Source organism: Rattus norvegicus, chromosome 20 (genome assembly GCF_021556685.1).
Source record: "Rattus norvegicus strain SHRSP/BbbUtx chromosome 20, alternate assembly SHRSP_T2T, whole genome shotgun sequence".
Classification (NCBI taxonomy): domain Eukaryota; kingdom Metazoa; phylum Chordata; class Mammalia; order Rodentia; family Muridae; genus Rattus; species Rattus norvegicus.
Window position 1 is genome coordinate 7,864,302 of NC_141553.1, and position 21,095 is coordinate 7,885,396.

The window sequence follows — 21,095 nt, forward strand, 5'->3', positions numbered from 1 at the left end:
AGGAATCGGGTTGGGGATTTAGCTCAGTGGTAGAGCGCTTGCCTAGGAAGCGCAAGACCCTGGGTTCGGTCCCCAGCTCCGGAAAAAAAGAAAAAGGAAAAAAAAAAAAAAAAACCAAACCAAAACAAAACAAAACAAAAAAAAACCCCACAGGTATCATGAGCTGGGCGTGGCGGCAGCGCTCACCTTTAATCCCAGCACAATGGAGGTAGAGGCAGCCTGGTCTACACATAGACTTCTGGGACAAAGAGGTCCAGGGTTATAGAGAGACCCTGTCTCAAAAACAGAAACGAAAACTAAAACCAATAACAACAACACCACCACCAACAAACAACAACAAAATCCAACCCAGGCATAATCATTACCCAGCTTTGGTTTAACAATTCGAGTGTAGGCGTGTGCTTGAGTGTGTGGCCTCACGCACCTGGAGGCCAGAGGATACTGGGTGCCCTGCCCTACAGTCCTCCACATTATTCCCTTGAGCCAAGGTCTCTCACTGAACCCAGAGTTCACCATTGCTGCCAGGTTTGCGGACCAGGGGGTTTCTAAACTCCCTGATGTGTTGTCCTCCTACTAGGAGGTCACACAAGCACACATGACCACACTAGGCTTTTAGGTGAGAAGTGGGGAAATGACCTCAAGTCCTTGTGCTTTGGAAGCTTTTGGAAGCCTTTACCCACTGCTCCATCTCCCCAGCCCTGTTACCCGTCCCTAATTTTTTTAAAAAACTCTATTTACTATATATAAGTACACTGTAGCTGTCTTCAGACACACCAGAAGAGGGCATCAGATCTCATTACAGATGGTTGTGAGCCACCACGTGGTTGCTGGGATTTGAACTTGAAAGACCCCACGCAGAGAGACCCTAACTCAAGTCTTGGGAAATCTCGGACCCCAGACACAGAGAGACCATTTTGGATGTAATAAGCAAAGGCGAGGTTTATTACAGAGACCTATTACAGAGATCTCCGGGCCGACACATATCCCACGCAGGAGACAGAGGCTGGGAGAAAGAGTATTTAAAGGCAGAGGCTGTGAGCACCAGGGGATGGGGGGATGTCAAAGGGGAATGCACTGCAAGTTACAGGACTGTTTTATGGCTCTAGGAGATAAGGGGATGCCAAAAGGTTTTATGGCCCCCTGGTTCCTGGAACAGAGCTACTAAATCAGGAGAACAGTTGGGTCTTTAGGTCCTCATTATTTTTAAAAGTTTGTCAAAATTGATGAAGCATTTGTATTTGAAACACCTCCCGCAGGTTTCCTGGAGTGCTCTCTGTAGGACACAATGGCTAGAAAGTATAAGTAGGGGCTTATCAGGGTCTGGAGGACATCTGGTTAAAGTATGACTCTGAGTAAGCTGGGGGGATGTCTTTGGATGGTTTATGGGTCAGTCCTCGACAGCCTGAGCTGGTTTTTGCATTCCTTTTCTTTATCTTTATGGCCTGCTATTCCTGGCGGCAGGGCTTAGCCCTGAGTTTGTGGCTTTTGGGGCTTACTCTTTTAATTTTATATTTTTAAACCTTAAATTCGTATAATTTTCCTTTCAAACTCAGGACCTCTGGGAGAGTAGTCAGTGCTCTAACCGCTGAGCCATCTCTCCAGCCCCACCCACTCCCTAACTAAAGAGATTAGACAACCCGCCCCCACCACAGGAGCTGCAGTTGCAGGCGGTTGTGAGCAGCCAGATGTGGATGCTGGGAACAGAACTCTGCTCCTCTGCAAAAGCAACAAGTACTCTTAACAGCTGAGCCACCTCACGGGCCTCTCATTCTTTTTCTCTTGATTAAGAAAATTACATTTGGGGTTGGGGATTTAGCTCAGTGGTAGAGCGCTTGCCTAGCAAGCACAAGGCCCTGGGTTCGGTCCCCAGCTCCGAAAAAAAGAAAAAGAAAATTACATTTACTGTATGTGGGCGCATGTGTCCCAGGACCCATTGTGGGATTTGGCTGCTTCTCTCTTTCTACCACATGGGTCATAGGGTTAATTCGGGTTCCTAGGCTCGGCAGCGGGTACCTCTACTGACTGAGCAGTCTCTAGGGGTCTCACTGTGGCCCAACCTGCCTTGGAACACTTTACATCTTGATGGACAAGTGATGGGCCACTCGTGCACACGCAGTCCCTGCAATCTAGACTTCAAGCCAGTGCATGCCAGACAGGCGCCCCACCCACAAACTCCACCCTGCCCCCACCCCAGGTTTTATGTTTCTGTTTTTATCTCTGCAGGATGACTTAGCCCTCCCCAACAGTACCAGTACCGCGTCCCATGCACAGAGGCTGCTGTTACCCCAGGAGTCAGGCCCACTGAACCTCAGGCTAAAATGCCCTTTAATTACGAGTTTTCAGAACTCTGTTTTAATCCTCACTCACTTGAGCCACCTTCCTCCTTCCTCTTGCAATGTGGGATGAAGAGGGCGAAGAAGAAGTCGCCATGGGTGGTGATAAGGGCTCACTGTCTTCTAACCGCCTGAGAGCTGCTGGCCTGCCAGATGGTCAGCTTCCCAGCTGCGTGGCTGGAATGAGTGCAAAGAGAGTCCTTGTCCTTAGGCAAGGCTGCCGGTGTCCTGTCTGCCAGATGCTGGGACACACACACACACACACACACACACACACACACACACACTGACCAATCCCTCCCCCCACCCCCAACCAGGTGCAAGGCTGGAGCAGGGGAGCCGGGTGTTCTTGGTAGAGAGCTGCTGGGTGAGACCCACCCAAACCGGTGCAGATCTTGCAGCCAGCATCTTGGGACCCTCCCAAGCACATGTTGATCAGTGCCCATGGAAGCTGGTTAAATGTTTGTAATAACTGTCCTGGGCGTAGACGCTCACTGGATGGCATTCTAATCAGGGGGTTGGTGTTACCTTTGCTTCAGTGTTGAGAAATAGTTGATGATGGGACAGCTTGGACGAGGGTTTGTTTAACTTGGCTGCAAGTCTCAGAGGGTTCAGTCCCTGGTCACTTGCCTGCATGTTTCTGAGCCTGCTGTGAGGCAGAGCACCCTGGTGATGGGAATGTTTGCCCCAGGGAGCTTCTCTCAGTGGGCAGGAGGCACAGAGAAGGGAGTGCTGGGGCTCTCCCTTTACTTTATAGGGGCAGGGCCCCAGCCCATGGATGGCCAGTGCTACTCAAATCTAGTGGGGCTTCTGGATTTACCGGTATAGACACATATTCTGAGGAGTGCCTCACCCATTTCCAGGGCGATTTTTAAGCTTTCTCATTTGATTTATCTATGTATTTATTCTGTGGTTTGGGATTGAACACAGGACCTCTTCTTACACACTAGATAAACCCTCTATCATTGAATTACCTTTCCCAGCTCTCTGTGGTGATCTGTCTGTCTGTCTGTCTGTCTGTCTGTCTGTCTATTCATTTATTCATTTGAGACAGAATCTCTCTGTTTAGTTCTGGCTGTCCGGGAACTCCAATATATAGACCAGGTTGGCCTTGAACTCACAAAGATCTGCCTGGCTCTGCCCCCTGAGTACTGGGATTGAAGCCATGTCCCACCACTGCCCAGCTCTGAGGTGATTCTAAATCCAGTCATGTTAATAATGAAGATTATCCAACAAGACAGTATGGTCTCTCAGCTCCAAGACCGGTTAGTCTTAGGGTTTTACTGCTGAGAACAGACACCGTGACCAAGGCACATCTTATAAAGGATGACATTTTATTGAGGGTGGCTTACAGAGGTTCAGTCCCATGGCGGCATCCAGGAGCCACGAGGAAGGAGGAGCTGAGAGTTCTACACCTTCATCTGAAGGCTGCTAGCAGAAGACTGGCTTCCAGGATGAGTGTCTTAAAGCCCACGACCACAGTGACACACCTACTCCCACAGGGCCACACCAAATAGTGCCACTCCCGGGGCAAGACTATGCAAGCCACCAAAACCAGCCTGAGCTACATAGGGAAGGCCTATCTTAAGAAAGAAAAGAAGAGGGGTTGGGGATTTAGCTCAGTGGTAGAGCACTTGCCTAGCAACCGCAAGGCCCTGGGTTCGGTCCCCAGCTCCGAAAAAAAAAAAAAAAGAAAGAAAGAAAGAAAGGAAGAGGGCTGGAGCGATGGCTCAGTGGTTAAGAGCACCGACTGCTCTCCCAGAGGTCCTGAGTTCAATTCCCAGCAATCACATGGTGGCTCACAACCATCTGTAATGGGATCCGATGTCCTCTTCTGGTGTGTCTGAAGACAGCTATAGTGTATTCACATACATCAAATAAATAAAATCTTAAAAAAAGGAAGAAAGGGGGTTGGGGATTTAGCTCAGTGGTAGAGCGCTTGCCTATCGAGCGCAAGGCCCTGGGTTCGTTCGGTCCCCAGCTCCGAAAAAAAGAAAAAAAAAAAAAAAGGAAGAAAGAAAGTTGACTACTGGCTCTTTTCCAAAATCTTAGCCTCAACAGTTAAAGGTCATCCTCAGCTACATATTCAAAGTGGGGGCCATATATATATATTCAGCAACACAGATCAGTTAGGAGGAGGCCCAGGGTGGAACCTGGAGAATTTCCTACACTAGCAGGCAATGGGGAAAGATAGCCGGGGCTACCCAGAGAAACCTCAAGGGGGTGGGTTGGTGTGCAAGCTTTAGAACCTTGGGAACCGAATCAAGACAAACATTTTACAAAGCACAGAGTTAGACACGGAGAGCCTTGTCATTGCCTGGCTCCAGCTGCTTGTTCCTGAGGTCAGACCTGCTTTGCCTGTGACTGGCCAAGCATGAAACTGGACTAATAAAACAAAGAGTCCCCACTCTACTAAGTCTGACCTCCCCAGCTCAAAGAACTGCTGGGCTTTAGACCCGGGACAAGGGACTGAGGTGCATATTTTACATAGTAAAGCGGACCTGGATCCTGCATCCCAGCATCCCTCAGTCCCTACCTGGCATATCCTATCCCCCAAGTCTGAACTTTCCAGCCCAGGGGCTGGGCTGCCCTTGCCTTAGAGGCTCTTTGCTGTATAACCCAGGCATTTTTGTCTCCTCTTCCTCTTCCTCTCCTCTTCTTCCTCCTCCTCCTCCACCGCCCCCTCTTCTCCTTTCCCCTTCCCCCCACCCTCTCTGCACACTCAACTTTTCTTCCCTCTCCCTTCTATCTCCTTCCCTGTGGCAACTTCTCTGGCTTCCTTCCTAGGGGCTGGTGAACTTGTCTGCCTGAGACAGCTTCCGAAAAACCTGTGTGTGTGTGTGTGTGTGTGTGTGTGTGTGTGTGTGTGTGTGTGTATGTATAGATAGAGATATACAAATATATATATATATATATATATATATATATATATATATATGTATATATATTTTTAGTCTGGCTTGAATTGACTCATTTCTCCAGCACGTTTTTCTAGCCTGAATCCTTTTCTAGGTTCCTCTGAGAACCAAATAAGGTAACCCACAGCTGACCCTGGCCACCCACAGGGAGGGAGGACCAAGCTGAAATCAACAGAGGAAAAACTCTTAGGACACTCCAGAATTGAGCAGCCTCAGGGGGCAAAGCAGTAGAGTTATCCTGTGCTCCTTTGGGTTCCCTATATGAATTGGAGCCTGGCAGGGTAGGGGTGGGGTGGGGTGGGCAGTATCTGGGGCTGGGGAAAGGCTGAACAATAATGCTTGAGTTTTGAGTACTATCAAGAGTGACAGTTACATTTTACAGGTCAAGTAAATCTCGGGGTTGGGGGATGGTTAAAAATTACTTGTAGTGGGCTGGAGAGATGACTCAGTGGTTAGAGCACTGGCTGCTCTTCCAGAGGTCCTGAGTTCAATTCCCAGCAACCACATGGTGGCTCACAACCATCTGTAATGAGATCCGATGCCCTCGTCTGGTGTGTCAAGGACAGCAGCCTACTCATATACATGAAATAAATAAATAAATAAAATTACTTGTATGGGGATAGGGTGGGGCGTGGGGTGCGTCTGAGGAAAGATGGTGGTGGGGTGGAGCCTGGACTGTAGAATTAATCAAAAGAATTCAGAAAAGTCCCAGGCTGGAGACACCCGATCAGGAGAAAGCAGATAATTAACGGACAATGATTGGAAGCCTCAGAACAATTTCAAACGAAAAGGTGAAGTCATCTTTTAGGTATTTCCGGCCTTTACTTCTGCAGTAGGAACCTATGTTATTTCCCATTGTTTAAGACAAAACATGGCAGCTGAGCTTTCACACGCCTTTGATCCCAGCACTTAGGATGCAGATCCAGGCTGGTGGATCTGAGTTTGAGGGCAGCCTGGTCTATAGAGTGAGTTCCAGGACAGCCAGGGCTACACAGAGAAACCCTGTTGGGAAAAACCCCAAAATGGGGGGGGGGGGCAATAAAGGCTCAGTGTAGGAAGCTGTGTTTACTGTGTGTGGAGTCTTGGGTTCAACTCAAACCCCAAGCAAAGCAGGCCCACAGAGAAGCAGACAGACTGGTAGTAGGTTAGACCAAGCAAAGCCAGGAATGGTAGCACACTCTTGTCATCAGGAATGAAAGCTTAAAGGTCAGTCTTAGCTTTATAGCAGGTTTGAAGCCATCCTAGGCTACACGAACACGACTCAAAGAAAACCACACACTCACACACCCCAAAACAAAACAGTCAAACTAACTCTTCTTTGTGTTGCTTTGTCTTGAAGTGTTAAGGGCCCAGCACTTGAGAAGTACTTTTAAGCTGGGTGGGTGGCTGAGTATATTTTTAATCCAGACAGATGGTCTGAGTTCCGGGGCCAGCCTGGTCTATGTAGTGAGTTCCAGGACAGCCAGGGCTACATAGTGAGACCAACTCAAAACAAAAACAAACCAAGTGGAAGACATGACATTCACCAAGAATCAACAAAACGTTAAAAAAAATTTCAAAGGGGTTGGGGATTTAGCTCAGTGGTAGAGCGCTTGCCTAGCAAGTGCAAGGCCCTGGGTTCAGTCCCCAGCTCCGAAAAAAAAAAAAAAAAAAAGAAAAAAATTTCAAAACAAAAACTAATCCACAGCCAAACTATATTTATTCATGATGTGTCTGTCACATATGTACAGGTGCCCACAGAGGCCAGAAAGGACACTGGATCTCAAGAGCATTGGATCCCCAGACCCTAGGGTTACAGATAATTGTGAGACACCTGATGTGGGTTCTGGGAACAAAACTCAGGTCCTGCTTTCTGCCTCTTGAGTGCTGGGATTACTTGTTTGGTTTATAAACAACAACAACAACAAATATGTTGGAACAGAGACTATGACGAATCATTTAGATACATCAGATTTTTTTTTTTTTTTTTTTGGTTGCTTTTAGACAGGATCTCATGAAGTTCATTCTGGCCTAGAACTCACTGAAATGTATGAAAATAATCTTCACCTCCCATTCCTTAGGGCCAAGAGCTGAGATTATGGGGCAGGGAGGAGAAAAAAACAGGCAAAAGGGCGTCAGATCAGTCTAACTACTATACTGGGTATGGCTAACCCACAAAGAAAAAAAAATCTAGAAGGAAATGACGTTTTGCTAGAGTCTCTCTCCTGAAGGCCATAAGACAAACAGGTTTAACAACACCTACACCTCCCACCCCTCACCCCCCCTTCCCTTTCCCATAGGAGAACTAAGGCATCAGAGTTCTGAGTCTGAAAAACTGGTTAATATTTTGACTTTTCTTGGAAGCAGGAATAAGTAAATCTCCGTAATAATTCAGACTAGTCTGAGCAGAGGTAGGCCGAGGATAACTGGGAGCTGGGGCAAACTTTGCGGCTGGTCAAAAGAGGGTACTCAGCTATTCTGGGGTCTGTGTGTAGAGGCCCAGAGAGACCCAGAGGCCTGGCAGTCGGAGCAAAGCCTCTGCAAAGGCTGCAGGTGCCCCTCCTAGCATCTGCATGGCGGAACTACGTGCGCAGAGCTTAAAGGCAACCTCTCCAGAACCTTCCTCTCCTCCGGTGAAAGTGGTCCCGGTGACCGTTTGTCTTTTTTTTTTCATACGGCCTCACGAAGTCGCATTTGCCGCGCGCGCGGTTTTGGCGAGAGGCGGGAAAACAAGAGTTGGGCTAACTTTGCAGGCTCTACACTGCATCCGAGCCGAGCCGGGCACCGTGGGGTACCAGTCGGGTCGCCCACCGCTCGGTGACCTTGGGAACGACTCTTAGGCTCGTTGGTCTGCGATGCTCTGGCCATGGATGGCGGACAACTAAGAAGGAAGAGTGCACGTTTCACTCTGATCCGAGCCTAGGGCCGCAGTCGCAAACGCTAGAGAGTAATGGCGGCAAGGCCCGCGCAGCTTTATACAGCTGCAGCCTAAGCGGAAGTGGAGGAGAGGGGGGTCTGCGTGGCTCTAGGGAATGGCCCAGCCGAGCGCGGCAACGCCGGGACCGGCGGGCACGCGGCGACGAGCTCGCGCCACCGCGCGTACCCTACCCACCTGACGGAACGGCCGGCGCGCGCTCCCAGTAACCGCGGTTTCTCGCAGCGTTTGTAGCCCTTACGTCACGGTCTGCGCCGCCTCTGATTGGGCGAGCTGGTCAGGTCACGTGACAGAACAGGGCGCTATAAATAGGGCGAGGGGACGGCGGTGGTCCGCCATTTCGTGGACGCCGCGGGAGAGAGAGCATCTTTGGAAGCAGTGCCAGAGGGAACCGGGTGGGCCTGTCGGAGCGTTAGGATTTGAGCTTGGGCCTTTTGAATCTAGGATCTCGGTAAGAGGCCGGCGAACGGAGGGACGGAGGTGGAGTTTCGCAGAGTCGAGGTGGGGCCGGGCGCAATGGCGGCGCCAGGTTGAGACAAAGGGGCGCCGCCGCCATTTTGTGACGTTCGGTCCCGGGCGGCGGCTGGGGCACCGGTCAATGCCAAAGATGCTTCCAGGCTTATAAATCCGGCACTTATCATTTGTCCACTGGAGGAAGCTTCGGCGAGGGTTTGCTCCGGCCTCGAGTGCGAAGAGGGGGGGGAATCTTAAACTGAATTTTCCATGTCGCGGCCTTTAGTTTGATGGCGCCTTTTTTTCCTTGCTCCTGGTTTTCTTGTGATAGTGTCTTAAGAATCTTGTTTTTATGCACAGATCTTTCCTTTAAAACTCTGCTGTACTCGGGCTTTGTGTCTTAATGTAAATTCTGGTTCAAGTTGAGTTTTTCTTCGACGTGTTTGCTTTTAACAGGTGTGAAAAACGGGGATGGATGGGTTGAGTTTCATTTGTGCTTTTTTTTTAATTTTCGCGGAATGCGAAACGGTCCTCTTGGGCATAGGGTGGGGTCACGGCAAAATAGGATGCGTAAACTAAATTTTTTGGTTTGATAATCGGTTTTAGAACAGTACGATGTATAGTTGGAAAGAGTTAAAATGGCTTATTAGGTAGGTTTTTCACTTCGGAAGTGTGAAGTTGAAGACTTCTCAAGGGTTGTCTGTATGCTCTAGCATAAGCGTCCTTTTAGTAAAAATTGTTTTACGCACGATTTTAGGGTGTGTGGTTCCAAGCATTGAATTCGTAGTAGCCCTCAAGATAGACTTTTATGCACTTATTTTTTATTAAAAGATGGCTCACTTTACCAGTCTGACTTCAAAACTGTCATTCTTCCGGCCTAGTTAGAGCCACAGGCATGCGTACCTTCCTAGCTTTGGTAGTTCTTTTTTTTTTTTTCCTTTTTTCTTTTTTTCGGAGCTGGGGACCGAACCCAGGGCCTTGCGCTTGCTAGGCAAGTGCTCTACCGCTGAGCTAAATCCCCAACCCCGCTTTGGTAGTTCTTAATACATACAGGATGTTGTAGAAACTTTGTGTGGTTCAAAGATATTTATTTTTGTTTGTTTCTGAGACAGTTCTCGCTGTGGCCCAGGCTGAGGTTTTTTTGGCGGGGGGACCAGGCTGGGATTAAAGATGTTGGCCGCCATCACCACCCTGTACTTAATTTTTGAGACAGGGTCTCATGCAGTCCCAGGCTATGCTTTAGCTCCTGGGGTTGGGGGTTGTTGGTTTTTTTTTTTTTTTTTCTCTTTAGCCCTGGCCTAAGAACTCCCTGGTAACTAGACTGGTCTGGAACCTGCCACTCCTTGGGATTACCACAACAGATTTTCTTCAGTATTAAAGATAGGGATGCATGTGGTCCTACTACTACACTTGTCTTTTAAAAGCTAAAGGTCTTCATTGAAGCCTTTGAATTATCTGGGTTTTCCATTTTGGGCATTTCATAATTGTAATGGCCTTTTGTGGTTTTAGAATAGTGGAGATTTTGATACTTAGTAGCAATGGGCAGTGTGTTCCCGAATACTGTGGCACAATCTGCATCTCCGTCTCCTGGTGGTCATCAGATTGGCACCGCCCTCGGTGTTGGGAGTAGTGCTGCAGAGACGTGTAGGCTTGGCATTTGTGTCGCCGTGCTCGGAATTAAGCTAGGCAAGCAAACTCCCCACCACTGAGCCACATGGACACTTTTGAACATATGTTTGAAAAACACATGGAACCAGGTGTGTGAGGCACAATTGTAGTCCTGGTCTGTCTTACAGTAAGACACTTTCCTAAAACAACACAACACACAGTTTGGCTGCTTGGAGATTTTTGACTTTCTTAAAGGAAGCTTTTGTGGCAGTGTATCTTGGAATCATTTGTGACAGGGCTGAACTCTGTAGCCCTGCCTGGCCTCAAACTTGTGATTTTAATTTTTTTTTTTTTTTGGTTCTTTTTTTCGGAGCTGGGGACGGAACCCAGGGCCTTGCGCTTCCTAGGTAAGCGCTCTACCATTGAGCTAAATCCCCAGCCCCTGTGATCTTAATTTTTAAGACTAGAATTACGGGTCCTGCGCAATGAAGGAAGCCTTTTAAAAACAGTTTATTTTGTGTCTGTGGGCTGGTATATGCAACACAGTGAAGGTCAGAAGATAATTTGTAGTTTTTTCCACGAAGTGTGTCTTATAGCTCAACTCAGGTAGCATGGTTTCCTGTGCCTTTATGCACGCTCCTACACCTCTCCTAAGGAAGCTTGAAGTGTGTAGTCTTGCATCTTAACTGAGGCTAGTTTTTGGAACTTGGAGGAGGCATTTTTATATATTGCTTGTTTGGTCCAAATATGATAGTTCATTCAAACTTAATGACTGGGTGAATGAAGGAAGGTATGTTCATCTTTATACTTCCTGCTGTAATATCTTGGGGCCAACTATTGAGTGACAATGTGGAGCAACAATGTAAAATGGCCAAAATGGTTGCCTCGCCTCAGAGGGGAGGAGTAGCAGTCCTGTGTGGGGTTGGAGGGAGTTAATCATTGATGTTTTAAGATGTTTTGATGGTCTAGCAGAAGCTGCCTCCACCTGTGAACTGTGAGTGCTAAACTTACAGATGTAGGCCACCACTCCGCATTCTATTTGGTTGTTAATTTTAATTTGGAGCTAAACATCAAGCCTCATCTATATATTACATACAGGGTTGATGGACCTGGGATACTTGAGAGATCCTATCTTTAAAAGAAAAAGTGATACTTGATCCTTCTGCTTTTTTCTTAGTTCCAGGGCAGTTTAAGTCACTGTAGCCCTCAGCTCTTGCTGGCCTAGAAAATGAGTCACAAGCTCAGAGTTGGTCACACACTGCATGAGTGCTGATATTAAAGGCATGTTGCCACACCGGCCCTGGCCTGCAACTTATATGTAAGCCAACCTCAAATTCGGCTTCTTATATGCCTGTTGTTGGCTTTTAAAAACTTTCCTGGGAGTTGACTGAGTGAAAAGAACAGGGTGAGAGGCAGAGTACATGCTTTAACAGTAGTCCTAGTTTTTGTGTTTTTAACTTTCAAACTTTCCTGGGATTTTTTTGGGGGGGGGAGCTGGGGACCGAACCCAGGGCCTTGCACTTGCTAACCACTGAGCTAAATCCCCAACCCCTGGGATTCATTTTTAACTGTAGGTTGCTTGAGTAAATAAACTTTTTTTTCCATTACAGAAATGCATCGTGATTCCTGTCCCTTGGACTGTAAGGTTTATGTAGGTAATCTTGGAAACAATGGGAACAAGACTGAATTAGAACGGGCTTTTGGCTATTATGGACCACTCCGAAGTGTGTGGGTTGCTCGAAACCCTCCTGGCTTTGCTTTCGTCGAATTTGAGGATCCCCGAGATGCTGCTGATGCTGTCCGAGAGCTAGATGGAAGGTAATGTTAATAGCAGGTAGCTTACCTGGTTTAAATTTTCTAGGACATGTGGCTTTTTGCTGTTTTAGATCTACAGTGATAATTGCTTTTGGGCTTTTAGTCAGATGTCACAGCTTGTGCCTGAAGTCCCAGGACATGGAGACAGACATGTTCGGGGTGCCTTGCTTACATAGCAAGCTAAAGGCAAGAATAATGGTGACCTGTTGCCTTAAGTGGAAAGAGACTGACAGTAGCTCTGGAGCTGCAGGCTGGGCAGTTGTCCCTATAAGTCACAGTAACGAAATGTGGTAGGATCTGTCAGCAGTGGCCCACACGTGCCATTAACTCATTGTTGTGGCTCTGGACAAATGAAGAGAGAGGATAGTCCACTATACCCAGCTGTTATTAGGTGGAATTTCTTGTATTGGAAGGGGGATAATATAAGGAAGCCAAAATACCTTAAAATCCCTAGGGAATTATATAGAAAAGTAAAAAATTCAAGGGGGGTTGGGGATTTAGCTCAGCGGTAGAGCGCTTGCCTAGGAAGCACAAGGCCCTGGGTTCGGTCCCCAGCTCCGAAAAAAAGAACCCCCCCAAAAAAATTCAAGTTAACATTGAGTTCAATAATCAGGAGTGGTTCAGTGACTGGAAAGATACCTCAGTAGTTAGGTTTCCTCAGCACAGATGTGGTGCATGGATTTAGGTATGAGTACACTGTGACTGTCTTCAGACACACTGGAAGAGGCCCTCAACTCCCATTAATAGACGGTTGTGAGCCACCATGTAGTTGCTGGGCATTAAACTCAGGACCTCTGGAAGACCAGTCAGCACTCTTAACCTCTGAGCCATCTCTGGCTCCATAAAAATTGTTTAAAAACTGTTTTGTGTGTGTTTTTTTTCGAGGGGGGTAGCAGAGGGCGACAGGGTGTTGTGTCTTAGTTTAACTTTTAAAGACAGGAGTGGAGGCACACACCTTTAATTCCAGCACTTGGGGGTCAGAGGCAGGTGGATCTTTGAGTTCAAAGCTAGCCTGGTCTGTAGAATGAGTTGCAAGACAGCCACATAGAACCCATTTGGGAAAACAAAAATGTGTTTATGTGTGTTTTGTCTGTATGTATGTCTGTACTGTATGTATTCCTTCTAGTCACAAGCCAGAGGGTGTTTGATTTCTTGGAACTAGAATTATGGGTGGTTATGAGTCGCCGTTTAGGTACCGAGGGTCAAACCTGGGTTGTGTGTCACTGTATCTAGCCAGACTGTTTCATGTGTAATAAATTTTCTTGTTTATTGCTTTTAAAAATCCCACCTAAGAAGTTTGGGTCTTTTAACCTCTAAAGGAGTTTAGCAAATTTAACAACTTAGCAAACAAACTTCAGCAAGTCTTGAGATTGTCAAGATTGATCGGTATACATAGGCTTACTACCAGCGCCAGTTTTGTGATTAGTGTCTCTTCTCTTTAGAACACTATGTGGCTGCCGTGTAAGAGTGGAACTGTCGAATGGTGAAAAGAGAAGTCGGAATCGTGGCCCACCTCCCTCTTGGGGTCGTCGTCCTCGAGATGATTACCGCAGGAGGAGTCCTCCACCTCGGCGCAGGTACTTGAGAGAACACCTTTTAGAGAAAGATATTGGTGTAATGGAGTAGTTAGTAGGAGCAGGTATTTCTTCCTAAGGTTGTTGGTGGGTTTTAACTTACCGTGGACATCGGAGGTTTCTGCAAAACATTTGCTGGGTGTAGTTTGGGGTATGTGAGTTGTGCTGAGTGCTGGCTTTGTCTGTAGGTGTATTATCCATGTTGGTAGTTAGTAACTTCTATCTTGGATCTGTCTTCTAGTTCATCTTCTAGTTGCATCTTTCTGAGTCTTCCCTTTTACTTCAATTTAGGCCTTTTCCATTTCTTGGCTCCATAATGATCAACATGACATTCAACTAGCTCTTCACAAATGTGTTTTCTACTAGCACAATTGTAGTAGTTGTCAAAACAGGCAGCTGTTTTAATGTTACAACTGGTAAAGTAGAAATCTTTCTGAAACAAACTTAAATCACTGACCAATAAAGGGGGCTTAAAAGTAATCCCAGTCATCCGTTCTTGAAACCCAAATAGGAGAGAATTCAGTTTTTTTATGATTGAAATGGCATCATTCTTGGACCAGGCAGTATTGCCTGGATACAAACTCCTCATCTCCTCAAATCAAGCCTCTAAAATAGTTTCTGTAGGACTGAATTTACCTCTTACAGGTGAGTGAAGTCCTAGGAGATAGGAGTTCAAAATCTTGCCCCTTTTGCTATTTTGAAAAACAACACACTGTTGCCCATCATAATGAAGAGTATTTGTTAGCTAAGAGATGGTTGTACTGATGGCTTGTTTTTCATTTTTTTTGTGCTTTTTGGTCCATCTATTAATAAAAATGAACCCCGTTACAGAGTCACCATCATGTCTCTTCTCACCACCCTCTGAATCTGCATTAGCCAGTCAACTAGCCCTTTCAGCGTCATGTGACCAGCGCGCCCCATTCAGCTTGGCTGGTGTCGTTTCACATGACCCAGGCTGGCCAGTCGTCAGGTTGCACCGCCCTTTGGTTCCCGAGCATGCTGTTTTCTCTCAGCCTTCTCTCCAACCTTAACCAAATCGGCAGCAGCCACCTCGACCGCCCACACATTCCTGGCCAATCAGCTCAGCTGTTTATTTACCAAATGTCTTCACAACAACTACAGCAGCAGCCTTCGGCTAACAAAAAAGCAGGAAAAATCCACAACACCCCCTTCGCCAACCAACTAAATCCAACGCAACATCTGGCAAAACCTTTTCAGCAAATTCTTCCTGGCCGTCAGTCCGGCAGCCTCACCTCACCATTTCTAGCTTGTTGAAACCCAAAACTAGTAAGTTTTTCCTGCTTATACAGTTTACTGCTGGTTAAAAATAAGGAGTAAGCGGCTTAAAGTAATTCTTTTTCTGGATCAAAGGCTGGCTGTGCATAATTGAATGGTAACGTACAATATATTGCTTGAAACAACTTTTAAGGGTGATAGGGAACTCATAATGTGACTAGACCTTCAAGTGAGCTTATGTGCATGTGTGAGATGCCAAACTAAAATTTAATATCTCTAACAGATTTCAGCTTTTCTTCCTAGCAAAATTTTGTTGAATCCTATCACCTTTAAATGGTTTTACTAACAGTTTTCAAAGTTTAAAAAAAATGGGGGTGAAGTGTGGGCCAAGCTACGGTAATTTTGATAAGCCTAAACACACTCTTAAATGTGACATCACAAATGCAGTTCTAATGTAGCACTAAATGGCATCGATGTTTACCACACCCACCGCGTTTTCACAAAATTACACTATTCACCTGGTACTTAAGTCTTGTTAGAGACTTAAAGGTTTTGCATGGGTTCCAAATACTGGTTTATGGTACAGTTTTTGGAACTACTTGTGGGACTACATTTTGGTGTGGTGTTGTGGGGTAGTGGAGTTAGTTTGACATGAAGTTTTGCATTGGACAGATCTGCTGTGAAGCATTCTTTGTTAAAATGAATCCATGGTTGGAATACCTGCTTTTCACTTGAGCTTTTTGTTCCTTAATCCTTCTGTGCCCTTTTTTTTTTTTTTCTTTTTTTATTTTTGGACGATGAGTGCCAGTTCTCCGGCACATTCACTGGGCCCAACAGTGAAATTGAAAAGTTGGGAAATGCCTCAACGCCACATACAATAATTGACAATTAGTCTAATTTTACTATTTCTGCTTTTAGATCCCCAAGAAGGAGAAGCTTTTCGCGAAGCCGGAGCAGGTAAATGTTTTGGTGCCCTGTTCTTAGAAATGGAAGCTTAACTCTCTGGCTAGTAATTACAGTGACAAGGGTACCATACAGTCAGCACTAAGTTAGACTGAGCTAGACTTTCTTCGAGGTGAATTTCTGATAAACTAATGTATCTTCTGTTTGCTTTAGGTCTCTTTCTAGAGATAGGAGAAGAGAAAGGTCTCTGTCTCGTGAGAGAAATCACAAGCCGTCTCGATCCTTCTCTAGGTCTCGTAGGTAAGATCAATGATTGAAGTATTGAAGATATGTATATGTAATCTGTGTACTAAGATAATGTTTAATTTTTTTCTTTTGTTTTTTTAGCCGATCTAGGTCAAATGAAAGGAAATAGAAGACCAGTTGGCAAAAGTGGTGTACAGGAAATAACTTCATTTGACAGGAGTATGTACAGGAAATTAAAGTTTTGTTTGAGACTTCATAAGCTTGGTGCATTTTTAAGATGTTTTAGCTGTTCAAATTTGTTTTGTCTCTTGGAACAGTGACACACAAAACGATGTAATTCTCTATGGTTTCAAATGGATCATATGAGGCATGTGATATTAAGAATTGTTACTTTACAATGTTCCCTTAAGCGAGATTGAATTTTCTTTGAATTTTAGTTTTTCATAGACTGAAATAAACCTAGATCCTGCCCAGTTTGAAGTGATGTACTGATGACGTCAAGCACCTAGCGGAAATGGACTAAAGCTGTAGTTCCCCTAGTGGCTGAGACACAGTGTGGCACTGTGGGTGAAATGGTGAGCAGCCTTTAAAGGCTGCTGTGAACACAACCAACAGATAAAGGGTAGGAACCACACTCTGAAGGTTTTCACAGTGGTTCCTTCCTGGTTGCTGTATGGGGATGCAGAGCTGTCTAACATCTTTATTTGGAAATGTAAAACTAAGATACCAGTGTCCTATCAGTTTAAGGGTACATTGTAGAGCTGAACTCAGTTACTGTGCAAGATTTTTTTTCATGCTGTCATTTGTAATATGTTTGTGAGAATCCTTGGGATTAAAGTTTTGGTTACAAATTGTTGTTTAACTTGAAAGCCTGTTTTTCCTTGCACACTCAAAATCTGTGAGCTTGGTATCAAGTCCAGGTATAACATTCCTATTGGAAGCCATACTTATATTTTCTTGTAAAGTGCTTTTGAATTAATAAAATACTAGCATAATTGTGTAGTAAGCAGTCAGCTGAGTGAACCCCCATTGCTCTTATCCCTGGAAAGCAGTTGGTTACCCAGTTCGTTCTTTGTAAGAAACAACTGAGAGGCACTGCGTTAGCGAAGGAATTTTCCCCCCTTGTCACCTATGAGAGCCATGTTTTGGGTGTGGAAGTCAGTTCAGGATCATGGCAGTTAGTGACTAACATTTTATAAAGCACCAATCTATGACACACTGTAAATCCTTTAAGTTGCCCTTAAAAAGTGGCTTTGATCTTCAGCATGAAGTCATTGACATTCAACAAAATTTTATAATTCGTTCCATTTTATAACTTGAGGTGTTGCATGGGATTCCAGATTGATCCATCATGATGTAAAATCCACACTGGTTAATTGTGATGATGCACAGTTGAATATGGAGGCATGCAAACCTTTTCTCTTAGAAATCTGGAGGAGCTGTGGTTCCAGGGGGTTTTTTGTGTGCAATTAGATTAAATCATAATGCAACAGTCTCGTGGCTTAAGTTTCCTTAAATGTGTTCTTTTGAGATAGTTTTTGGGATTCCACTGTACTGACTTTGTCTTTGTAAGATGCCATTGCACAAGGTTCAATCTGTAAGCTTATAAATCCCCCAAAATTTGTTATCTTTAAACAATAAATTTCAGTAAGAAAGGAGAGAATTGTGTTCAGAAGGTTCCAACATGAGCCTTTGAAAGAGGTACCCATATTCAAAGAAGATACTTTAGATTCCCTGTTAATTGTTAGGAGTGCGCTTTATCCTTCAGGGTAGGGTTGGAGTCAAGCCTGTTCCTTGTAATTGTAGGTCACATTAGCTACTCTTTTTTTTTTTTTTTTTTCGGAGCTGGGGACCAACCCAGGGCCCCACATTAGCTACTCTTGATCGTTTTCTGAGTGTCATACTAAGTTAGGGTGACTGCAGGTGTTTCCTGGAGGTCATTATTAGTGACTGAGAAAGGCACCTGAGATTGGGATTCTCTTTTCATTGTGGGTCACCTCAGAAGTACATACTTTACAGCACGGTGTAGGTGCCCGCCCTTTACCATCCAGGTTCCTTAAGTGTCATGGTGGCATCTCCACCCTGTATTGGACCATAGGCACTGACCGAGGCATGAAGCTGAACAGGAGATCTTAGTAATTGTTTTTGACTCTCAGCCTCACTCTGGCATGTTGCTGCTTAATTAGAAATGAATGATGTTGCTTATAGAAGTCTAAGGTGCTGCATGTATAGGTGAGAAACGGCCATAGTCTCCCCAGTCACTGCGTTAGTGCCTTGTCTTAAATGGGCTTTGCCTTTCTTAGTCCAGATGGGACTTTGATACCAGACAAGTCATCTCTTCCAGTGTATATTTTTTGTACTGCCAGACTGTTGCCTTCTGGTTTTCTTTTGGGGGAGGGACAAAAAAGATTTTTATTAAAGACACTGACTTTAAGCTGGGTTGGAGTATATTATGTGTATTGTGTCTCCATCCATGTACAGCACTTTATAAATGAGCTATGCTTGCCACAGGGCTCAATAGCACTGGTGAGGGAGGAGGAGAGAGGGCAGAGTAGAGTTGCGAGTACTGCCTGTTCTCTGTACAACTGCTGCTCGTTAAGGTTTAAGTTCATCTCTAGAGGATCTGACACCTTCACCTGTACCAGGACTGACAAAGGAATTAGCACAACTTATGAAAGGAATAAAAGGACTGAGTAGAAAGAACAAGAACTACCTGTGTTAAGTTAATCTTAAAAGTTTAATTTTATGTGAGCATAGTGTCACTGTCCTCAGACACCAGAAGAAGGCATCAGATCCCATTACAGATGGTTGTGAGCCACCATGTGGTTGCTGGGATTTGAACTCAGGACCTCTGGAAGAGCAGGCAGTGCTTTCAACCTCTGAGCCATCTCTCCAGCCCCTCCAACTCACAACTTAAGTTCTTTACATGATGAAGGACTGGCCTGTAAGCCAGTGGTGTTAGCATGCTGCCCCTGCCACTCCTGCCCCCCTCTTCAATGGCAGCATCTTTGGTTAGGGCTTGTGTGCTGCTTTCAAATGAGCTACCAGGACCAGGTTACTTGGTTGTTTTTTTTTTTTTCCCCAGAGCTGGGGACTGAACCTAGGGCCTTGCCCTTGCTAGGGTTAGGGTTAGGGTTCTACCACTGAGCTAAATCCCCAACCCCTACTTGTTGGTTCTTGAAAAGGTTGGAGACAAAGGGGCATGCTGTAACTGCCATTGAGCCATAATGCCCATCCCATCCTCCTGGACCTTGCTCACAGGCTGCCCTGGCTGTTTTCCTAGAGTCTGGCTCCCAAGGATTCTAGCGCAGACCAGAAGAGCTTTCAGCATTCAGTAGTTCCCATTGCTGCTGGTGGTGGTGGTGATCCTGGAAAGGAAACTAAAATGTTTTCCTAGTGAGCCCCCTATGTGATGCTTTTCCACAGGATGGCTCTGACATGAGTATGTTAGCACCAAGTACTTAGGAAGCAACGGAAGTGAGTGGTTTCTACTGTTAAGATTTATTATACCTCCCCACCCAGTTTATTACAGTTTTTTAAAAGTCATCTCAGGCTGGCCTCAAAACAGCTACATAGCCAAAGAACCCGCCTTCACCACCTCCCCTAATTTAGCTTACTCAGTGCTGGGGAATTGAACCCGAGGTGTATGCTGGGTGGGCAGGTACTCGACTGACTCCAGCCTTAGCCCTTGGACCCTCTTTTTTTTTTTTTTTTTTCTTTTTATGTATACATCATACAGCTTTCTACCTGCATGTATGCCTGCAGGCCAGAAGAGGGCGCCAGACCTGATTATAGATGGTTGTGAGCCACCATGTGGTTGCTGGGAATTGAACTCAGGACCTCTGGAAGAGCAGGCAGTGCTCCTAACCTCTGAGCCATCTCTCTAGCCCTGGACCCTCTTTTTTTTTTTCTTGGATGTAATAAGCAAAGGCGAGGTCTATTACGGAGATCTCCGAGCCGACACGTATCCCGCGCAGGAGTCAGAGGTGTCGACCCCTCTTTTTTAAATAACAAAACAAATCACAACTATTAATTACTTTGGAGGAGCTTTCATGATGGGATTGAACTCCAGGGGCTTTGTGAGGATAGGGGTCCACTACACCAGTGAAAGGCCCTTACATGCTCACTTGGAGCTCCTGCGCCAGCCCCCAGTGTCTTCTGCACTGAGTGTGGCTGTGTACGCAGCTCAGCAACAGCGGCTCCCACCATGTTTCAGGCCTACTTCGGTTCTCAGCACTGGGGGGTAAAAATCTGAGTCTGAGTTCTTAACTCACTAAATGTGAGGGCTCAGGTGCTCAGCTCATTCCCGTTGGCCTACAGGGCAAGAGCTAGTGGAGATGCACACAGAATGAATGCTAACTGGCAAGAGAAGGGGACTGGAGCTCGGGGGAAGGACATGGCTGGGCAAGCAGATGCTGCCCTGATAAGATGCCAGCACAGCACATCAGTTCCCAAGAGCTACTAGCATCAGATTGACTGCCGGGACCCGGGAAGGTTCCATGCCTCAGTGACTTACCTGCCCAGTGCCCCGATACTGATTTTATAGTGAGCTTTGTACTTCACACTTGCTGGATTCCGTCCCAAACTCACCAGCAATTCCTAGTATTCCAGGCAGTTAATATCTGCGCTGTTTTCCCAAAGGCAGCCTTAGCCCCAAAAAACAGTGACAGTTTTACAAGTTGAGGGTTCAGTTGTCCAGCCAGCCACTAGGAGGCAGTATTGCCTTACCGAAATCCTAGGACCAGATCCTAAGGCCGTGGGTCTCTGGAGCAGAGTTGAGTCAGCATCAGCATCGAGCGTAACGAGTGAGCCCAGTGGGCATTGCTGGGAATCAAGTTTGACGTGTGTCTCACCCCAGGTCACTTGAGCCTCGGGTGGGTTCTTGTCATATATGTTGAAAACTCAGGGCCAAAACTCTTAGTGTGTGGGGAAGACTTCCATGAGGCGTTTCAGCTACAGAACCTAAAGCCATTGCTCAGAAGCACACAGGAGAAGTGCTCAGTGCGGACCAACAGATTCACACCTCTGAGGCTTTGTCCAGGGTCTAGTGAGTGAGGAGGAGACCTTAGGGATGGCTAGAGATTGCAACTTTCCA

The 21,095-nt window shown here is 46.0% G+C and overlaps 2 protein-coding genes across 4 annotated transcripts in view; one reads left to right on the forward strand and one right to left on the reverse strand.

Annotated features, from left to right (window-relative positions):
• Stk38 (serine/threonine kinase 38) overlaps positions 1-8,395 on the reverse strand; it is a 56,891-nt gene extending 48,496 nt beyond the window's left edge. For both annotated transcript variants that reach the window (XM_087597670.1, XM_087597660.1), the window contains exons 1-2: positions 8,343-8,395; positions 2,368-2,510 (exon numbers count right to left, since the gene is read on the reverse strand). The gene's annotated coding sequence lies outside the window, so the exon portion shown is untranslated. The remainder of the gene's footprint in view (positions 1-2,367; positions 2,511-8,342) is intronic.
• A 104-nt stretch (positions 8,396-8,499) lies between these two features.
• Positions 8,500-18,439, forward strand: Srsf3 (serine and arginine rich splicing factor 3). Of its 2 annotated transcripts, XM_087597674.1 has the most exons (7): positions 8,500-8,616; positions 11,404-11,544; positions 11,837-12,044; positions 13,484-13,618; positions 15,770-15,808; positions 15,968-16,054; positions 16,142-17,658. In XM_087597674.1, the coding sequence occupies exons 3-7, from the start codon at positions 11,839-11,841 to the stop codon at positions 16,167-16,169; spliced, it is 495 nt and encodes a 164-aa protein (XP_087453800.1). In that variant the 5' UTR covers positions 8,500-8,616; positions 11,404-11,544; positions 11,837-11,838; the 3' UTR covers positions 16,170-17,658.
• Positions 18,440-21,095: the final 2,656 nt, after the last annotated feature.